The 20,732-nt window shown below is 39.1% G+C and overlaps 6 protein-coding genes across 7 annotated transcripts; 1 reads left to right on the forward strand and 5 right to left on the reverse strand.

Moving 5' to 3' along the window:
• Positions 1-446: 446 nt before the first annotated feature.
• Positions 447-2,699, reverse strand: LOC17889712 (pectinesterase 5). Its single transcript, XM_006295352.2, has 2 exons — positions 1,485-2,699; positions 447-1,367 (listed from the first exon to the last, which is right to left on the reverse strand). The coding sequence occupies exons 1-2, from the start codon at positions 2,581-2,583 to the stop codon at positions 679-681; spliced, it is 1,788 nt and encodes a 595-aa protein (XP_006295414.1). The 5' UTR covers positions 2,584-2,699; the 3' UTR covers positions 447-678.
• Positions 2,700-3,834: 1,135 nt separating this feature from the next.
• LOC17888560 (probable pectinesterase/pectinesterase inhibitor) lies at positions 3,835-5,035 on the reverse strand. The gene has a single exon (XM_006295896.2). It carries the CDS (start codon positions 4,742-4,744, stop codon positions 4,094-4,096), a length of 651 nt encoding a protein of 216 aa, XP_006295958.1. The 5' UTR covers positions 4,745-5,035; the 3' UTR covers positions 3,835-4,093.
• A 211-nt stretch (positions 5,036-5,246) lies between these two features.
• LOC17887763 (probable receptor-like protein kinase At2g47060) lies at positions 5,247-7,547 on the reverse strand. The gene is made up of 8 exons (XM_006294267.2): positions 7,388-7,547; positions 6,996-7,098; positions 6,597-6,847; positions 6,370-6,496; positions 6,008-6,281; positions 5,791-5,923; positions 5,617-5,703; positions 5,247-5,525 (listed from the first exon to the last, which is right to left on the reverse strand). Exons 2-8 carry the CDS (start codon positions 7,078-7,080, stop codon positions 5,397-5,399), a joined length of 1,086 nt encoding a protein of 361 aa, XP_006294329.2. The 5' UTR covers positions 7,081-7,098; positions 7,388-7,547; the 3' UTR covers positions 5,247-5,396.
• Positions 7,548-9,869: 2,322 nt separating this feature from the next.
• Positions 9,870-14,355, forward strand: LOC17888276 (squamosa promoter-binding-like protein 1). Of its 2 annotated transcripts, XM_023783861.1 has the most exons (11): positions 9,870-10,107; positions 10,442-11,027; positions 11,105-11,283; positions 11,363-11,841; positions 11,936-12,010; positions 12,091-12,198; positions 12,312-12,429; positions 12,514-12,655; positions 12,741-12,891; positions 12,980-13,525; positions 13,608-14,355. In XM_023783861.1, exons 2-11 carry the CDS (start codon positions 10,456-10,458, stop codon positions 14,040-14,042), a joined length of 2,805 nt encoding a protein of 934 aa, XP_023639629.1. In that variant the 5' UTR covers positions 9,870-10,107; positions 10,442-10,455; the 3' UTR covers positions 14,043-14,355. The 2 variants fall into 2 exon arrangements, with proteins under 2 accessions (XP_023639629.1, XP_023639628.1); XM_023783860.1 differs by having other exon boundaries at positions 9,870-11,027.
• A 494-nt stretch (positions 14,356-14,849) lies between these two features.
• Positions 14,850-16,585, reverse strand: LOC17888810 (S-adenosylmethionine synthase 2). The gene is made up of 2 exons (XM_006294307.2): positions 16,471-16,585; positions 14,850-16,185 (listed from the first exon to the last, which is right to left on the reverse strand). Exon 2 carries the CDS (start codon positions 16,172-16,174, stop codon positions 14,999-15,001), a length of 1,176 nt encoding a protein of 391 aa, XP_006294369.1. The 5' UTR covers positions 16,175-16,185; positions 16,471-16,585; the 3' UTR covers positions 14,850-14,998.
• Positions 16,586-17,543: 958 nt separating this feature from the next.
• Positions 17,544-20,666, reverse strand: LOC17888504. Its single transcript, XM_023784882.1, is given in 8 exon segments — positions 17,544-17,840; positions 17,842-19,106; positions 19,203-19,265; positions 19,359-19,448; positions 19,535-19,583; positions 19,661-19,869; positions 19,960-20,289; positions 20,414-20,666. Coding segments are annotated over 8 exon segments (2,280 nt in total). The 5' UTR covers positions 20,582-20,666; the 3' UTR covers positions 17,544-17,734.
• Between the last annotated feature and the right edge of the window lie 66 nt (positions 20,667-20,732).

Raw genomic sequence — 20,732 nt, forward strand, 5'->3', positions numbered from 1 at the left:
TCTTCTAGGAAATAATGAGTCATATTTTTGCTGTGTGATTTCAGCAGAGTTAAATTTTGGTGCGAAAGAGCTTATTTCACTTCATAATGTACATTGTGAAAATAGGACTCTCATTTAGTTGTCAATTCAATTTCATGAGTGATTTGTCATGTTGTTTGCAGAGAAATGCCAAACCCAATCTTCATATGATAAATTTAACCAAGTCAAAACATTAGAGTTAGTTGGAAATCAAGTCAAGCACCTTTCTTCATATAATTTTTGTTGTTGTGAGTTTCAGATAAAGCAAGTCATAAGTCGAAATTTTCGTTCTAGGAGACGATTATTGTGCCATGCATATTGTTTGTAATTGCATGTCCCAAAAATTCTATAAATTTGAGAATTGACGGCAGCAAAAATTAGATAAAACCATATATATATATATATATATTTAAAAATATTATTAAACATAGATACAACACAGCGGACAAGTTTTCATCTTCCGAAAACATAGAAATAAAAATAAAAACCAAACAACACAAATGTTAAATTTTGTTTCTTCTCGTCTTTCATACGTGAGACAAACAAAAAGCAAATCTTTCACAACTTCATCTCTCCGCGCATATAGAAAACGACGTTGTACTTTCACCTTTTACATGAGCACGTACTAGTTATTCTTTTACTTGATTTGATTTATACGCTTTATAATCCAAGTGTGACAGGAACATTGGCCTCTTGAATCCAGTTAATCGGGCCTAACCAGTTAGCAACAGTGTAGTCATTGACCTCAGCTGCAGACTTGGCGATCTTAGCCCAGTTAACTCTTCTGTTAGTGATAGCTCCTGGTCCACGGTTGTTGAACTCAACGTACCTACATGACTTGTGGAAACTTTCCCCATCCCAGATCTTCCAACCTTCTGGTCTAATCAAATCACCCATCTCGGTGTTCATAATCACGGTGGTCGAGAATTTCTTCCACGGCCTTCCCAAGTATGACGGCACGGTTAATCTCTCGGCCGCTAGTTTCTTGTCCGGAACAATGCGGCAGTTTTGGAGGACGATACCGATTTTCATTGCTAAACCCTTTTCGTTTCCATCAGCTGTGACCGTGTTGAATTGTCCCTTGTTTCCTTTACGGACAACAATAAGTGAGTTCTGTATCACGGTTGCGGATTTACCGAAGATGAAGTCGACTGTTCCTGAGACAACAATGTTTCTGTAGAACTGACGACCGTTGTTCACGTACAAGGTGTCTTGGTAACCGTCGAACCTACAGTTGAAGATCACAGCACGGTCTCCGTTTACTCTGATAGCCACGGCTTGGTGTCCCATTGGACCAGCGGTGTTCTTGAAACCGATCCATTTTGCCATGAATCCTTCTGATTCAACCTCTGCAAGATAGTATACATATAACATGAGTCATTAGTTATATATATATATATATATATACAATATAACCTAATTGTTTGTATTAGTGGACTAGTGAATTAGGGTATTGTGAGACTTACGAACTGTGCCACTGAGGGATGTGGTGGTTCCTGGGGTGAGTTTAACACTTCTGTTGTAAGTAATGACGGTCTTTCTTGCACCATCTCCGAACATGAAGATGTTGTTCTTCTTTTTAGGGATGATTACTTGCTCTTTGTAGATACCAGCCTTAATGTGGATGATGCATCGGCCTGGGTTCTTGTCAGGGCAAGCATTAACGGCTTGTTGAACCGTCTTAAACTGTCCACTTCCGTCCTTAGCCACCACAAAGGTTTCTCTGATCCTAGCAGCGCCATCGTTACCGCCGCGTCCAGCCTTAGCCATGAGCTTCCTGTCACCACCTGAAACCCATGTTGGGGTTCCAGTCTCGTCCATATCTTCAAGAAGACGACGAGCAGGACCATCAGGGTCGGCCACGGGAGATTCATCAGCAACTGGAGGGGTTCCTTTGTTGACGGGAGCATCTCCTTTGTTTGAAGGAGTAAAGAGTCCTCCGGTCATGTTCTTGAATTCGTCAACCTTGATGTTAAGCTTGGCCATGGCGCTAACGACAGTGTGAAAGATGTCAATAGCATTGCTAGTGAGAATCTTGGAGCTTGCAATGCCCTCTCCAATCGTCTTTCTTAAATCTTCTTCTTCGATATCGTCAAGACAATCGGTTTGGTAGTTGTAAACACCGGTTAACCATTGTTTAAGCTGGTCAATTTTGCTCCCGATTTGGTTAAGATCTTCACCCATTTCCTCAACAATGGTGGAAAGATCTTCAAGAGCGTACAAGAAAACTCTCTTGCAGTAATCAAGAACAGCTTTGTTGTTTGGTGAGATGCTCGAGCCCATGTTTCCTTCGGTTTTACCAGTGAAGTTAGACGATTTGGTTATTGCATCTTTTGTAGCGAGCATGAAGGCCTTGATCAGTTTGTTTGGGTCGTCGCTCTTAACCGGCTCGAGAGTTTTGACACATGAGGCTTTGTCGGCAGTTGCCTGACAAATTCCTTGAACAGCTTTCATTTGTGGAGACAGATTACTATCACCATTTTTGTTTATGAAGGCAACGACTCCTATGGCCACTCCAACTAATAAAAGGATGGAGGCCACTGAGACAACAACTTTTCCTATCATTTTTTTTTTGTTTTTTCTATATTTTTGTTGTTTTTGTGTTTTTCTCCCTCCGATTTTATTTAAAGGTAAATGGGAGAGGGAGGGGCTTTATTAGATAAAAGCCAAGTTGTTGAAATGACTTGGGCCAGTAGATAATGTGATGGATACTGGAAGTTTATATAGAAGCTTTTTGGTTTCTAAAATTAGGGACGTGCATGGATTTTGCATGGTGAAGGAGAGTTGTACGGTCGACGAATGGCCAAGAATATTTGATCAGAAAACCTTTAATTAACCTTCAACAAATTTTTGTTGTAATTGCTTAATCGAGAGGATTAAAGTTGGTCACCGCAGTATAAATTTGGCGTACGTCCCCTGTTTAGAAGGTGTGGTGTATTAATTGACTAAAAATAAATTAAAGGGAGATGGATGTAATTAACAAGTGCTGCAATCGGTTTATTTTCCTTTTTCTTTTACTGTTTTTTTTGTTTCCTTTTAAAATATAGCTAAGAGAGAATATATATAATTTAAAATATTTTATGCGCATCGGTTCATAACATGAATGGATAAATGTCAATATAGAGCAACGGGCGACTATTGCAAGTTGTGGACTATGATGATCAGTCTTAAATCCGCAAATCGACCTGACTCAAGTCGGACCAACCAAACCAAATTTATGTGATTTTTTCTAGAATCAAAATCGAATTACATAAGATCCTTGTAAACAATTAGTTATCTCACAGCTTGATTACGTTTACGTATCAGTTAAGCAGAGTATTCTCTTTTCACTTCCATTTGATTAATTACAATATACGCCGCTCTCTCTCGAAACATAAGCTGTTGCTACTATTTTTGTTTGCAACGAAATGGTATATATCTTCGGTGGAGTAGCAAATCTTTGGTTTTAAAGAAGCTACAATTAATTCGAGTGAGTAGCACGATTATTTTGTATCTAAGAGATCTACATATTTTGCATACTAAAAAATTGTATATATAATTAGGAGGAAATGCTATTCATCTTCGGCTGAGTACGTAAGATGTTTGGTATGGGTTCGTTGCTATTTGCTAAACCATATGCATATGGAACTAATTAGCAATGGCTATGAATCAGACTTGCATGCGCTGGTTTTTGCTTCTTCGTTTTTTTAAAGATGTATGTAGGCATTTCAAAATTCACGTAAGAATGTGGAACATCAATGAAAAAAAGGAAATTGACGCAACTATAAATAAAAGTAAAGTAATATACACATACATCAAAATACAATTCACCAAATACTTTACTATTAAATTAAGATTTTATTATTGGATATATAACCACATTTTTTCCATATCCTTTCCAATCACGAGGTCCATACATGATTATAATCCATAACATATTAATTACAAACATACATCAAAAGGAACCTTTGGTTACAAAGATTCCTAAATAAAATATCTGAAAACCCCAATCGATGCAAATTATTCATCACCATCGACCGAATACGTACACTTTTCTTTTTAGATATATAATAAATATATATATTGATAAATAGAATCAATAGTAATAAAAGGACAAAGGTGGTGGGAGCAACGCATCGGTATCTTTCTGGTTAAGTTTTGTCTTAATGTTGAAAGTGTTAAAGACTTTGCCCATCCCAGCGAACACATCCACTGACTCACCACTCATTCTTTTCCCAAGCCCAATCCCTCCTTCGACCACTTTGTGTAACGTCTTGTCGTAGATATCATCGAGGCAAGTGGAATGGTAAGTGAAGATAGAAGTCATCTTCTTCTTACATGTGAAGTAGTTCTCAGCCATGCTCGTTAGGTTTTTTCCTGCGGCTTTCCAGAAATCTGCAAAGTCGTCCAAGGCGTTGTGTAGCTGTTTCTCACAGCTGGTGATGCAAGTTGTGGCGAAGGCGTTTCCTTTGTATTTAGGTTTGATTCCGGAGAGGAACTTCAAACCCCTTTTAACGGACGTTTCAGCGGCCGTGGCTATGTGACGCACCAAAACGGCTGGATCATTGCTTGGGACGCCTCTCAGGGTAATGCTACATAGACGTTTGTCTTGCACAACGCTGCAGATTCCATCGACGGCTTTTTGGTGTTCTGGTGTAATGGCATTGCGTTTTCCTGGGACTACCAATGCGCTTGCCGTGAGGGCGATGCAGAGAACGAGAAAGGCAAGTTTTATTGGAGTGTTCATTTTTTTTATTTTTGTGTTTTTTTTCTGTTTTTTGGACTTGGATTGGAAAGGAATAGGTAGAAAAAGGAAGATCAAAGGTTACCTATATATAAAGATTTATTATAGTTTTTCTAAATTTGGAATTTTTTTTTTTGTTTGTTTTTGGTTTTGACTATTTTCAAATACGAATGGATGATAGTGAGTAAATGGTGGCGTTCCTTATTTATCTGTGGACATGCCATCATGATCCTTTTTTCAACGAGTTTTTTTTTTTGGTACCGGGACACTATTTTTGTTATGAAATTAGGTAACATTATGATATGTTATCTTAAAAATTTATTAGGCTCTAGCTATAACCAAGACAGTGTCTTTTTAAAAAAATTATATAGGAGAGATAAAACAAACAATGGTAAAAAAGACAACTTTGATATACATGTATATAATTTATAACCGACAACATTAAATGAAAGAATATATAACTTATGTGATTCTTGTTAATTAGGCAAGTCAACAAGAATCCAAATAAAGGTAACGGATGTTTTTTTTTGGAGCAAAATAATAAACATTACAAAGATTTCTATGCACACTAAGTTTTGGTTGGTGTATATGTAAACCAAGTTTTTTCAGTAAGATGAGAAAAGTTGAGACGGCGGAGAAAGTGGTGGCTAGCTAACTAATGTACTCCTTCTCCTGGAGCTACTGCTCGAGCATTCAACAAAGGCTGAAGAGCTTTGACGACAATACTCATATTTGGCCTAAAATCCGCTTCATATTGCACACACAACGCAGCAACCGCGGCTAACTGCGTTTCATCATCACCATCACACTTGATGTTAGGAACAATGCATTCTAAAATGTTTGAGATCATGAAAAGTTTGGTTTTTTATTTGTACCTTAGCAACGGCTTTTGGAGGGTAATCGCCACCTAGTCTTGCATCAACGCATTGTTTAACCTTGTCTTCGCTCAGTTTAGGTGTAGCCTGATGCATATAAGTGACAGTTTATATGACTGATGGTCGTGCTATACGAAGAAATAAGATTTGAGTAGAGAAAGTTAAAAGTAGTACCCATGTGACTAAACTCTGTTGGCCTCTGGGTAACCTATGATCAACAGGCTTTCGGCCTGTAAGAAGTTCTAGTAAGACAACCCCAAAGCTGTAGACATCACTCTTGGCATTTAATTGTCCGGTCATCGCATACCTGTAAAGAAGAGCATATGTTGAGAACTTGATAGCTTACGAAATACATGTTTTCACTTTTCACAAGAAACTCCACCAAACTTACTCAGGGGCATGATAACCGAAAGTTCCAAGAACACGGGTCGAATGGAGGCGAGCTGCCATATCAGGAGCTTGATTAGAGAGATCAAAGTCAGCGATTTTGGCAACATCGTCTTCAAAGAGTAGGACATTGCTGGATTTAATGTCGCGGTGAATGATGTGAGGATTTGCTTTTTCATGCAAGTACTCAAGCCCTCTTGCAGCTCCAACTGCAATTTTCACTCGTTGATACCACGACAATACAGGACCTGGCTGTGCTCCCTTCACACCTTTTCTCCCTGAGGAATCGTAAGATGTTAAAGTTAAGTAATCCCAACGAATAGGTCTAGAAATGTGTGTCTGGACTAGTTATAATCAAAACTGTACCATGAAGAATATCATGAAGAGATCCATTTTTGGCAAACTCATAAGCAAGTATCCGTGAATTTCCGTCAACACAGTAGCCAAGAAGTTGAACAAAGTTATCATGTTTCAGCCTAGAAACCATGGACACCTGCAAGCAGTCAAATTTCCCAAGTTTAAATACAGAAATTCAGACAATGTGACATAGTTCAGAAAACAAGAATAGCTAGCTACTAATACTATATCCAGACCTGGGCAAGGAACTCATTGTCAGGCTGCTTGTTAGAATCCAACTTTTTAATGGCAGTAGGCTGATCGTTGTTTAATACTCCATAATAAACTCTTCCATAGGAGCCTTCACCGATGAGAGAACTGGATCCAAAATCATCAGTTGCTTCCTTGAGTTCACTAACAGGGATAGTAGGTACTTCAATAGGCTGCACCTTGACAACTGGAGCGCCCTTTTGAGCAGTTTCAGAGGCTTGGTGCCTTCCATCGTTTCCTGCACAACAAAACCAAAAACTTTAATGAGGAGACAGACTAATCCCACATGTTCATCCAAAACAAGGAACTTGATATTGAAGTATGCAAGTTCTGATTTTTAATCCAATTTTGATATGAAAGGAAGTAAAAAGAAAGAAGTGAAAAACCTCCAAAGTGTTTGGCAGTGTTCTGGCCACCATAATCAGCAGCTTTATGCATATCATCTTCCTCGCAACAGCCGAAGCAGCTCATATCTTTAAATCTGCCGCACTGGGAATTTAAAAAAATCAAAATTTGGAATTCACTCGTATTCAAAAGAGAATCAAGTACTGTGAACCACACAAGTAAACAGCTCAAAGCCTAGCTAGCGTCTCCAGGAACAATCAACAAGAAGTAAATCACAGAAATGGCTGCTACGAACTACATTTACCAAATGAGCAAAAACCCCAAATCTAGCAAATGTAAAGGGAAAACTCAGATGAGACCAAAAACTGGCAGTTCAAAATGGTGAAATCGAGAACAGAAGAATCGAAATCAAAACAATAAGAAAAGGTTATACCTTTATATAATGGAATTGGAAGCAGACACAACAGAGACGAATCAATAAGGGTTGTGGAGAAGAGAAGATGCGTATGATGATTAACAGTGATAAATGACAAATCTTTAGAGCTCTTCTTACGCAATTATAGGAGAAGAGAATGAAAATAATGAAGATAGGTGGAGGAGTAAAGTAGAGGATTAGCTCTCCCAACTTTGACTGCCGTTTCAACTCTGTCACTTGACAGCATGTCAACATATAATCACCGTTGGATTTCAATGACAAGAACCAAAACCCAACGACCAGATTGCCATGTCATATCTTTTTTTTTTTTTGCCTACTGATTAGATTATTCTTCTTTTTTAAAAAAGAACAATCGAATGAATTTGGAAAATAAAAAAAATTCCGGAATTAGCGTCTGATAAGCAAACGGCGTGAATACCGCCGTCGGCCGCCTTTTAACGACCCGTTTATTTTTATATATTTCCCGCTAGTAGTTGGAATTATTTATTTTATCAGAGGTTATTATTATTTTCTTTTTGTGTGACTGAAAGAGTGAAAGCTACTAAAATATGCATTATGATTTGTTAAAAACATTTTTCAATATATGAAATATTAGAGTATATAAATTATGGTAAGGGTAGTATGATATACAATAATATTTGCAATCATATAGTTTTTTATTGACTTTTTTTCTATCTATTTTTTCATTGTTGGTTACTATGACTTGGTTATGTACGTATCAATAGATAGTCAGTCAACTCAAATACAAGGCTTTCTATGTTAAATACCTTTCTACGATGCATTAGTGATATGTTTATTATATATTAAAAAAGTGTAAGAACCAAGACTACTGTATTAATAATAGCTAAAGAAATCGTGATAAAATAGATGTTGGAAATCATTTTATTTTTATGTTTGCGCGTTATCTTATGAAATCTTGTTGTTTCCGAACGATAAGACAAAAAACAAAAAACAAAAATTGGTAAAGGAGGGTTTGGTGAGGTTGTGGGTCGTCGTATATGGTGCATGTGAACAAAATATGGGCATGTTCAAGAGGGAATCATGGTGTCTTTTTTTTTTGGTCACAAAACCCATTACTGTATTCAGTTTATCTTAAGACTCATCAATTTTTATATATACATATCGTGCTCCAACACCATATCATCATCATGATACTATTAGCCGTTAATTTCTATATATATTTTTTCTTCGATTTTTTTTTTCTTTCTAATCTTCTCTTTTAGATTATGTGAATTATTTTTTTTTATATAATATATGTGTCGAAATTCGCCGCTGGGGTTGGTATAACACCTTTTTGATACAATTATTGACTATTTATTCGGTTCCTAATCTCAATAAATGTTTTTCTTTTTCTTAAACAAATACGGTTTGAGTTTTTTTCTTTTGGGTGGAACAAATACGGTTTGAGTTACAGAAAACGGAATGTATATTTCACTTTGAACATACAACCAATAACGACATCATATCATGGTTACTAAAAGAAAACGTGGAATAATAATATATAATAGAGTATACTTTTAATTAAAGACGATTATGAAAACTTGATGGGGAATTAGATACATTGAGATTCTAAAGCTATCAAAGACGAGGAACATGGAAGACGTGGCGCATTGGATTCTTTCTTATATTTTATCATGTGACTGGTCGGTCTCTCTTTTTTTTTTCTTTTTTTTTTTTAGTCTCACACTAAACCAAATTCGATACATATATGTTTTTTTTCTTTAATATCCCACCTTAGTTAGAGTTAGAGACGATCATAACGATAAACAAAGGATAAAAACAAGGAAATTTTATAACACAAGAAACAAAATCTAATACTAGTAGACTAGTAGTAGTATTTTTAGTTTTGAGCGATACTTGTGTGAACCCCATATTGATTAGCCAATTCTTTTTTATCTTTTAAAAATGGTTGAAAGTGGGTTAATAATAAGTGGGTCAAAGAATGAGAGTGGGCCAAGAAAGCCCAGACCATTACGATGAATGAGAGAGAGACCACATGTGAGACCGAAAGGTTGACCCAATCTTCGGAAGAAGAAAACTTTTTTTGTTTATGTTTTTTTTGGGTGTTTTGATGGTCAAAAAGTCAAAGGCGCGTTTACAAAACAGAACACCGACACTTTCTTTGTCAACTAGCGATTACCGATTACTGCGGTTCTTCTTCAGTATACTCGCAACTAGAAAAGAGGAAGGGAACCTTATCGTGCATCACAACACAGACGATCAAAGTTCCGTGTTCCGCGAAACAGGGGATTATTGACTACCATAAGTGAGGGGGGGAGGGGAGTTGTAGGGTAAGTTAGTAAGTACACTGCTTCACATGGGATAATTCGACAAAAGTCTCAAATTTATTATTTTTCATTTTTATTTTTATTAATCAGTGTAGAAACGGTCCCCACCACTATTTTTTGTTTTTCCTTAAAACCTTTTAAAAATCATTTTTTTTTTTTTCTTTATGTACTAAATCGGTTTCTCTCTCTCTCTCTTTTTCTCTCTCTCTCTCTCTTTTTCTCTCTCACTCTTTCTTTCTCTCCCCTAACCTTTTTGTACTATCATAACCCATTACCATACATACTCTTCTTCTCCATCACGCCACAAACGTAGTAGATTCACATCATCCTCTTCTTCTTCTTCTTCTTCTTCCTCCTCTTCGTCTCCAGTGGCTCTTTCAAGGTGTCTCCAGCTGTATTGTGTACTTTGTTTTCATTAGTGTCCAACAGGTCAGTCTATATCTTCCTCCTTTTGTGGCTTTGAAGAGCTTGTACGGATTCAATTATAGGCAGCCTATGTAGTGGTTTTGAGGGGTCTTTTGTCTTATGGAGAAAGGTCTTTGATTTGTCGGTGTATTGGATTCTGGGCATCTGTCTTCGTGTTATTTGGGAATTCATGGATCTGTCACTCTGTTCCTTTTTGGGTTTTTGGGCTAGAATCGATTTTGATTAGGAAGAAGCCTTCAAAGTTTGTGTCTTTTTTCTTTTACCTTTCGATCTTCAAAGATCAGTTGGGTTTTCTTCTATTTCTCATCTTAGTCTGAATTTGATCTTTGGAGGGTAGAATCTATCTTTGTGATGGAAGCTAGAATTGAAGGTGAGCCTCAACATTTCTATGGGTTTAGAGCTGTGGATCTAAGGTCTGTTGGTAAAAGGACTGTCGAGTGGGATTTGAATGATTGGAAATGGGATGGTGATCTCTTTGTGGCTACACAATTGCATCCTGGTGGCAGCGAAACTACGGGCCGTCAGTTTTTCCCTATAGGAAACTCTTCTAATAGCTCCTCCTCCTGCTCTGATGAAGCCCATAATAGTGAGTCATTAGTGCGAAGTACAAGAGAAGTTGAGAAGAAGAGGAGAGCTGTTGCCATTGAAGGAGACACCAATGGTGGTGCTCTTACTTTGAAGCTAGGAGACAATGGCTGTGATCTTAATGGTGAAAGAGAAGGGAATTCTGCTGCCAAGAAGACTAAATTCGGAGGAGCAGGAGCTGTGACTAATCGCGCTGTCTGTCAGGTGGGAAACTGTGAAGCTGATCTTAGTAAAGTTAAGGATTATCATAGACGTCATAAGGTCTGTGAGATGCATTCTAAGGCTACTAGTGCCATTGTCGGAGGTATCATGCAGCGGTTTTGTCAGCAATGTAGTAGGTATGCTTCTTTCAAAGCCTCTAAAACCTCATTTAATAATATAAATAATGTATCAACTCTCTTTTTCTATCTTTCAGATTCCATGTTCTTCAGGAGTTTGATGAAGGAAAGAGAAGTTGTCGTAGACGTTTGGCTGGGCACAATAAACGTAGGAGGAAAACAAATCCCGAACCTGGTGCTAACGGAAATCCTAGTGATGATCAGTCAAGCAATTATCTGTTGATTAGTCTCTTGAAGATACTCTCCAATATGCACAGTATGCTGTTTACTCTGGTATCTACATAGATTAGTCTTAAAAGTGTTTGTATCAGCTGCTAAATTGCTATACCTTGCAGCTACTCGATCAGACCATACTGGTGATCAAGATTTGATGTCTCATCTTCTGAAGAGCCTTGTAAGCCATGCTGGTGAACAATTAGGGAAAAACTTAGTTGAACTTCTTCTGCAAGGAGGATCTCAAGGTTCCTTAAATCTTGGAAACTCTGGTTTGCTTGCAATTGAGGAAGCTCCTCAAGAGGATTTAAAGCAACTCTCGGTAAACGTACCTGAGGTTCCTCGGCAAGAATTGTATGCCAATGGGACAGCTACCGAGAACAGATCAGAAAAACAAGTCAGAATGAATGATTTTGATTTGAATGATATCTATATAGACTCAGATGATACAGATATCGAAAGATCTCCTCCTCCTACGAATCCAGCAACCAGTTCTCTTGATTATCCTTCGTGGATACATCAGTCTAGTCCACCTCAGACAAGTAGGAATTCAGATTCAGCATCTGACCAGTCACCGTCAAGTTCCGGTGAAGATGCGCAGGTATATATCTCTTACCTCATCCATACTTTCTGGATCTGTTGGCCTGCTGATAGTTTGCTGTAACCTTCTCTTTTTTTTTTTCACTCCATCTCAGATGCGCACAGGCCGGATTGTGTTCAAACTATTTGGGAAAGAGCCAAATGATTTTCCTGTTGTCTTGCGTGGACAGGTACTGGTCTGCTTGAGAACTCAAGTTCTTACTTTGTGATGTAGGAAGTTGTATTGATATGTTAATTTCTCGATATTCAGATTCTGGACTGGTTATCGCATAGTCCAACTGACATGGAGAGCTACATTAGGCCTGGCTGTATTGTATTGACCATCTATCTTCGTCAAGCTGAAACTGCTTGGGAAGAAGTAAGCTTATTTTATAACTTCCTTTTCTCCTCTTCGACATTTCATCTTGTCTTTTAAAAAGTTCCAGACTCCTAAACGTGTATCTGTATTCTCTTTATTTTTTTGCTTGGCAGCTTTCAGACGATCTAGGTTTTAGCTTAAGGAAGCTTCTAGATCTCTCTGATGATCCCTTGTGGACAACTGGATGGATTTATGTTAGGGTTCAAAACCAACTTGCATTTGTATATAACGGTTAGTTATGAGAATACTTTCACCTTCTGAATACTTCTCTGGATTTCTGAGTTCTGAGTATGTATTGTCAATCTGGGGTTGCAGGTCAAGTTGTTGTCGACACTTCCTTACCTCTTAAAAGTCATGATCATAGCCACATCATTAGCGTTAAACCGCTTGCTGTAGCTGCAGCGGGAAAAGCTCAGTTTACGGTAAAAGGCATCAATCTCCGTCGACGTGGCACAAGGTCTTGGTTTCTTTAGAATTCTGGCCTTCCTTGTCTTCTTTTTCTTCTTCCTTGACATCTAATTGTCGTGCGATCTTTTTTATAGGTTACTTTGTGCTGTAGAAGGAAAATACTTGATTCAGGAATCAACACACGACTCAACGACTGAGGAGAATGATGATCAGAATAATGAGATTGTTGAGTGTGTCAACTTTTCTTGTGATTTGCCAATAATTAGTGGTCGAGGATTCATGGAGGTGAGCACTTTCTATATCTACTCTGATCATCAATAAACAGTCACATGTTTATTCATCACACTCAGAACTTGCTTGATGATTATTCCAGATTGAAGACCAAGGACTCAGTAGCAGCTTCTTTCCTTTCTTAGTGGTTGAAGACAATGATGTTTGTTCTGAAATCCGTATACTTGAAACCACATTAGAGTTCACTGGAACTGATTCTGCTAAGCAAGCTATGGATTTCATTCATGAAATCGGTTGGCTTCTTCACAGAAGTAAACTTGGGGAATCAGACCCAAATCCAGACGTTTTCCCATTGATACGGTTCCAGTGGCTAATTGAGTTCTCAATGGATCGAGAGTGGTGCGCTGTGATCAGAAAGCTATTAAACATGTTCTTTGATGGAGCTGTTGGTGATTTTTCTTCCTCCTCTAATGCCACGCTATCTGAATTGTGCCTTCTTCACAGAGCCGTGAGGAAAAACTCTAAGCCTTTGGTTGAAATGCTTTTGAGATACGTTCCAAAGCAGCAAAGAAACAGCTTATTTAGACCCGATGCTGCTGGTCCAGCCGGTTTAACACCTCTTCACATTGCAGCCGGTAAAGATGGTTCAGAAGATGTGTTGGATGCCCTTACAGAAGATCCTGCAATGGTGACTTTGAATTTCCCTCTTTTTTTCAGCCATGAAATTTGATTCAATGAGAAAAACGCTTATCTTTTTGCATCTGATTCAGGTGGGGATTGAAGCGTGGAAGACATCTCGAGACAGCACAGGCTTCACACCAGAAGACTATGCACGCTTACGCGGTCACTTCTCATACATCCACTTAATTCAACGCAAGATCAATAAAAAGTCAACAGCTGAAGATCACGTTGTTGTCAACATCCCTGTTTCTTTCTCAGACAGAGAGCAGAAAGAACCGAAATCAGGTCCAGTGACATCCGCCTTGGAGATCACACAGATTAACCAGCTTCCATGCAAGCTCTGTGACCATAAACTGGTGTATGGGACAACTCGCAGGTCTGTAGCGTACAGACCGGCTATGTTGTCAATGGTGGCGATTGCTGCAGTTTGTGTCTGTGTGGCACTTCTCTTCAAGAGTTGCCCGGAAGTACTCTATGTATTTCAACCGTTCAGGTGGGAGTTATTGGACTATGGAACTAGCTGAGTGTAAGTCTACTTTGAAGAATCTTCTAAGATAAATATTACTTATGTAAACCCATAAAGGCGTGATTTCTATATGTAACTATATGAGTATAAGATATATAGACATGTTGGATTTAGAAGATTGTTGTTGTTGTGTGTAAAAGCCCCTCCATTCTCTCTGGAACCTGAGAATCCCCTCTCTCTCTCTGATTAGTATATTTTTTTGTTTGACAGAATAATTTGTTATCTTGTAATTTAACAATGGATATGTTCTTGTACTAGCCTTCTCTCTTTGTTTCTGCTTTTTGGGTATAATGGTGGATACACACTTTGAAGTTTGAAGCTTTTACACAATTACAAACTTAAAAAGTTGGATACACACCTTTGAGAAGCTTTTTTTACAAACAACAATCTTCTTCATTCTAAGAAACTAGAAGTTCGGCGCCTATTTCAACACTTTGATGATATCTTCATTCTCCGGTACATCTAGTGCGATGCAGAGCAGAAGATCTAAAGCTGGAACCCAAATCTCACAACCAAAGTAACATAAGTCAAGAAGTTTCCTTGGTCGTCCAGCTTCTATTATTACTTTTGAATGATCTTTCTGTAAGTGATTACACGGGCTAACGAATCTAAAGTGCGCCACAACTGCTGCTTTCAAAGCCTTCGAATCTTGATGCTCAACCTTTGTGTATCATAAGTAGAACCGTATCACCCACCATTTTCTTAATTAAGTTGATTAACATTGGCCTTGAACGAGAGATTTGAAGTTAAAAGCTGAGCGTCTCAAGTTAGACTGTTAGAGGTTTGCTCTGCCGCAGCAACAGAGTTGAGAGAACAGTGACAGATTCAGACAGAAACAGAGAGTACATTACATGATAATAATCTGAAGAACACCAAACCAGATTAAGACTTGAAACCACAAACGATTTCAGAGTTTCAAACAACAGAAACATAGTTTAAACGATAAGCAGACTCTCAAGCCTTCTCTGCCTTAAGAGGCTTAACAACCTCCCAGGTAAAGTCAGGATCTTCCCTACCAAAGTGTCCGTATGCTGCAGTCTTCAAGAACCTTCCATTGCCACCTCTCGTGAGGTCAAGGTTAATGGTCATCATGCCTGGCCTGAAATCGAAGTTCTCCTTCACAATCTTGAGAATCTCCTTGTCTGGAATCTTCCCAGTTCCATATGTATCAACAAATACGGACAAGGGCTCGGGGACACCAATGGCGTAGGAGACCTGAACGAGCGCCCTGCGTGCTAGGTCGCTGGCTACAATGCTCTTGGCTGCCTGTCTAGCTATGTAAGCACCGCTTCTGTCCACTTTCGATGGGTCCTTCCCCGAGAAGGCACCACCACCGTGAGCTCCCCAACCACCGTAAGTGTCAATGATGATCTTGCGTCCGGTAAGACCAGCGTCCCCGTGTGGCCCGCCAATGACGAATCTGCCAGAGGGGTTAAGGTGAAAGATGGTTTTCTCGTCGAGGTACTTGTCGGGAATCACAGGCTTGATCACATGCTCCTTGAGGTCAAGGGCGATCTCATCGTTGGTGACAGTCTCGTCGTGTTGTGTAGAGATAAGAACAGTGTGGACACGGACAGGGACCATAGCGCCGTTCTCGTTGTAGTACTCAACAGTGACTTGAGTCTTGCCATCAGGTCTGACCCAGGGGCAAGTACCGTTCTTCCTGACCTCAGTGAGACGAGCACCGAGCTTAGTGGCCAAAACATGACTCAAAGGCATAAGCTCAGGAGTCTCATCAGTGGCATAGCCAAACATGTGACCTTGATCACCAGCTCCAATCTCTTCAGGGCGTTTGGTGAAATGACCGTGGACACCCTGAGCAATGTCAGGGCTCTGCTCCTCGATGTTGACGAGAACTTTGCAGTTGTCAGCGTCGAGACCGACATCGGCGGAGACGAAACCAATGGCACGGCAAGTGTCACGGACAATCTTCTCGTAGTCGACTTTAGCCTTAGTGGTGATCTCACCAAAAACCATGACCATGTTGGTTTTGGTGCAGGTCTCACAAGCAACTTTGCTCTCAGGGTCTTGCTCGAGGCAAGCGTCAAGGACTGCATCTGAAACCTGGTCGCAGAGTTTGTCTGGGTGGCCCTCGTTCACAGACTCGGATGTAAATAAAAACGATTCCATATCTTACAAGCCTGCCAGTACCACAAGATCGTCACGAGAAAATGATTTAAGCACTGTACAAAACAAGTAGTTATTTTTGAACTAATTGTGCATTAGATTTTAACAGAATCTACTGGAAAAGTATAAAATTAACGTCTAGTGGAATAGAACAATAGAATAATAAAATTTCGAAACGAATTTAGAACAACAGTAAGGCGGAAGCAGAGACATCAACAAAGTAAAAAAGAAATCAAACAGAGAGAGAGAGAGCTCAAACTAAATATCTGAAATGATTAGCACAGATCTGGAAGCCAAACCTGTGGGGAGAGAGGAAGAGAGCAAATCCGAGAAGGAGAAGGAGAAGCAGCCGACACACAGCACAAGAAGAAGCGAAGCACTGGACACAACCCTTGACGCCACTGCACGTCTTCCTTTTATACATCCTTTTTCTTCTCTTTGTCTTTTTTTTTTTTTAACCTCGAGTGTTGGTTGTAACTGGTTACTGGCTGAATCGGTCGGATATTTTCTAGTGGATTTTTTTTATTTACATTGTATAATCCAAACAAAATCATGTATGTATGTATTATTTGTACAATAATTTTATTTTGTGGTTTTGTGTTACTCGCAAACAAAATCATGTATGTATGTATGTATTAAAATGTTTTTAATATTTTGAAAAATCATTTAAGAAATAGGCTATTTTTCTTGGTTTTGATGAAAGAAGAAGCTATTTTATATGGCTTTATTCTGTTTGTCGTGATGTTAAAAGCTTGAAAAGAAACATATTATTTTTGGTTGGATTTGTGAAAATCTACTGAAAATGATTATTGCTTCTGGTGAATCCTAGTCGTTGGATGCAATACCTCAACGGTTGAGATCTTCGGTAGCTGGTGATAGAGAATGACATTTACCAGTTCCCCCCTCTTTATTTGCTGCATCTTACTCTGCAGATATAAATTATTTTTGTAAAGTGCGTATCTTGCTTCTTCTTTTTACCGGTCAATCACCAACCCCCCCCCCCCAGTTGGGTTATTTCAGCTTGACGGCATGGAATGATAATCCGATCCCATGAGTGAGAGAGTCATCATCTTTTGGCCTCAAAGTCAGTAAAGGAACCACCAACCAAACCGTCTCCTAAACCGAATATGCTGTGTATAAACCGGGAATTTGAAACCATGTCGCTCTGCATACGGTTGGTGTGATTACTGATTTGATTTGTGGGTTTTTTAGCTCACCAGTCACCCCATTATCATGACTTTTAATTCTACAGATCTCAATTTATAGCTCACCGTATTTGTAGATCCAAGATTATGATATTTCATTATTAATGTAGTAAGTATTAGGATGTTTGACTAATCATTATTAACATAATCCATATTTTAGGCCTTAATTATATAGCGATTATCTTTCTTGAACCGATCCAATACATCGAATTTAAATACCTGAGGATATATAAGCTTGGCATTACATCAAAACACACAAACACTTGTAAGTTTATGATATCCTTTGAATTGGTTCACATGTGCAAAAACTTTCTTTCCAACTACCATCCGTTTCTAACCTGTATTTCCCGCAAAAGGTTCACCATCTTCCTGAGAAAGCAAAAGCCAATGGATTTGTGTTACTAGATGAAGAGTTTTGCACTTCCTCTTCGCCAAGCACCGCGAAGTGGCAATCCACCGGGAGGGTTCTGGCTCCTTTTGGAGTTATCCTTCTTAGATTCTGGTTCAGGCTCTGGGTTCGTATTCCTATGATCTACTACTGCAGCCATTGATATTTCGTCTAGACGTTTTCTGAGAAACTTCGAAGTTTTCTTATGTTGGTTGTCTGTGTTACCTAATCCCACCCCAGCAGATGAAGAATTCACCAAAGTCGTCACTTTTGTTTTGCCTTTATCTGAACGATATGCATCCTTGTCTTCATCCTGAGATTTTTCAGAGAATTGTAACTTCCTCACGGCTTCCACAACCCTATCCCCCTTGGAATCACTGCTATTTTCAACCTTCACAGCTTTCCCTTTATTTCCTCCTCCCAAGCACGCATTGTGGGTATCAATGAGTTCCTTCTGCCTCTGAGGGTCAGGGCAAAGCCTAGCAAGATCTAAAATTAAGTGAGACAAACCATAACCATTCACATATTCCAAGTAAGTTCTTGCATCAATGGAACCATGACGATACTTCCCTGATGTACCCTTGAATGCCATGAATAACTCTTCATCGTGTCCAAGGCTGGCACGTACTTTTTCAACCAAACTTTTATTGTCAGACTGTACATCAGAAACACCTTGTGCGACTAGGATGTTCGCTGCATTTGCACTGGTGGATGATGACCTGCGATTTGGCGCAGCAGAAATTGGAGAATTAGAATGACAAGGCTGCTCCAGTGATCTTATATCAGACATTTTGGGTGTTGAAGACAAGTGATGATTATTCCTCTTTGCATTGCCGGAACTCAGCGAAGAACCAGATGAGCATCCAACAACTGAGGTATCTTCACTACGAGCATCATGTGGAGTTGCAGAAGCAAATGTTCTAGTAATTTCAACTCTGCCATGGTGCCTAGAATGGGATTGAGCAGAAGCACCATAAGATTGTACACTGCTTGCAATCGATGCTTGTGTTGGGCCTCGGTTTAACGCTGGCCAAGCTCGAGAAGAACCAGAAGTTGCACTTCGATTTGTTTGATGTCTTAGACGAGTAGTCATGGTGTTACTATGTAAGCTCTCTGAGTTGTGTCCAAACCTTGATGGGCCTCGGTTTGCTTGCACAGAGAGTGGAGGAAAATAATATTCTTCAAGACGTGAACCTCCAGAGCTCCCCACATGTTGAAGAAGAGAACTACCGTCGTTAATGGCATAAGATTCTTGAGATTCCAGAGCTGCATGATTAGGCTCGCGATGGGACGTTCGGCGCCTTCCACGGCGACTGTTCTTGTATTGGAAACTGGCGTGTATCTAAAACAGAACCATATATTAAATATAATCAAGCAAACCAAAAGATAGAAAAAACTTATAACAAGAAAAAAGTTGTAGTCTGAAAATGATACATGCCTCTAGTGATGCGCTTTGTTGAGACCGAGACATTCTACCTCCATGATCAATAGAATTATGCCTCTAGAAACAAATGTAAGTGATCTTTTAAGCATTGTTTTGTGTCACCATAGAGAAGGGCATAACAAACAGTGGTAATGAAAAAAAGGTGTTTACTTTCAACTCAGCTTCGATTTGGAAAACTATGAACTTCTTAGCAAGGCAGGTTTCGTCTTCACATAGGAAATGGTCAGTTCGAAAATGAACCTGTTGCAAAAATAAGTGAGGACCACAAACAGTCAAGGATTCAGAACCCAATGCAGCCACAATATAGCATAAGATTACATTCATACCTCCAAATCGTCATAGTTGCCATAATATTCATATTGTCCTGGCTTCAGCCTGCAAAAATTGAAGCAAATGAAATCATTTCGAGGTCAATCAAATCCATATCTCTCACGAATACAAATTTCATTTACCTTTGGCATATATGACAAGTGTAGTGCTCTCTGGACATATGAGTGTATAGCTCATTATCACCATAGAATGGACGCTTACAGAATTCGCACATAGGATGACCAGTGAAACCACCTCTTTCATTCTCACTTCCATCCACTTCCGAGTCACCACTACTTATATGCTGATTCAGTTGTGCCGTAGTAAACAACTTTTGCTCACAAATGAAGACCTGACAAAACAATAGCAAAAACTTGTCCATTAGAAATCAGTAGCAAGAGATATAGCTTACACCTAAGAGGGGTAATTTTAGGATCCTCACCTTACGACCTACAAGACATAAACTGCACATATGCAATTTGTGCTGATGGTTTAAATGATCTTTCAACTGTTCAACGCTCTTAAACCGCACACGATTGTTAGGTCCTTTCTTTGGTTGGATCTTCTTCGTCTCCTCACACGAAGTGCAAGAGAGTCTGCACATTGCCTTAATCTTTGTGTACTGGTTTATGTCATCAAAGAAAACTTTTGTTTCTTCATGATACCAAAAAGATCCTACTCCACCTTCCTTGGGTACTGATGGAAAACTAGTCGAGAAATCACTGATCGACTTTGTATAATCACCCAAAGCCTGCACTAGACGGAGACAATACTGTAAAAGTGACCCAAGACTCAATCAATTTCAAGGAAATTTACAAGCTTTTGGTGTCAGTTAGGAGCAAAAAAAAGTGCGACATTGAACAGATATAAAAAGGGAAAAAAGAAAAAAACCTAACCTTTGTAACGAAGACGACGGGGCATTCGGTTTTGCAGATACAACATCGAGTATCACTGAATATGAAGCGAAGACGAAGGACGCAAGTTGAGCAAACCTCTCTGTGACCACAAGATCCGTAAGCAACCCATTCCAGACCCTCCGCGCAAACGGCGCAACTATCATCCATGATTGATTACACCTGTGTTTCAGACTCCTTTGATGAAATCACAGAGAAACCCAGAAAACAACACAAGAAACTGCAGCAGGAGAGAAAAGTTAAATAAAGAGACAACGAAACGACACTTCATGATTATATATGTTCAAGGTTATACCATATC

The sequence above is a fragment of the Capsella rubella genome, unplaced genomic scaffold, assembly GCF_000375325.1.
Source record: "Capsella rubella cultivar Monte Gargano unplaced genomic scaffold, Caprub1_0 scaffold_4, whole genome shotgun sequence".
NCBI lineage: Eukaryota > Viridiplantae > Streptophyta > Magnoliopsida > Brassicales > Brassicaceae > Capsella > Capsella rubella.

Coding starts and splice junctions, on each gene's coding strand:
- LOC17889712 (XM_006295352.2), bottom strand. CDS start 2,583: ATGATAGGAAAAGTTGTTGTCTCAGTGGCCTCCATCCTTTTATTAGTT. Junction 1,368..1,484: donor ATCCCTCAGTGGCACAGTTC/GTAAGTCTCACA, acceptor ACTATCTTGCAG/AGGTTGAATCAGAAGGATTC.
- LOC17888276 (XM_023783860.1), top strand. CDS start 10,456: ATGGAAGCTAGAATTGAAGGTGAGCCTCAACATTTCTATGGGTTTAGA. Junction 11,842..11,935: donor GTTCCGGTGAAGATGCGCAG/GTATATATCTCT, acceptor ACTCCATCTCAG/ATGCGCACAGGCCGGATTGT. Junction 12,430..12,513: donor ACTTGCATTTGTATATAACG/GTTAGTTATGAG, acceptor CTGGGGTTGCAG/GTCAAGTTGTTGTCGACACT.
- LOC17887763 (XM_006294267.2), bottom strand. CDS start 7,080: ATGAGCTGCTTCGGCTGTTGCGAGGAAGATGATATGCATAAAGCTGCT. Junction 5,924..6,007: donor TTCGGTTATCATGCCCCTGA/GTAAGTTTGGTG, acceptor TCTTCTTTACAG/GTATGCGATGACCGGACAAT. Junction 5,704..5,790: donor AACAGAGTTTAGTCACATGG/GTACTACTTTTA, acceptor TATATGCATCAG/GCTACACCTAAACTGAGCGA.
- LOC17888560 (XM_006295896.2), bottom strand. CDS start 4,744: ATGAACACTCCAATAAAACTTGCCTTTCTCGTTCTCTGCATCGCCCTC.
- LOC17888810 (XM_006294307.2), bottom strand. CDS start 16,174: ATGGAATCGTTTTTATTTACATCCGAGTCTGTGAACGAGGGCCACCCA.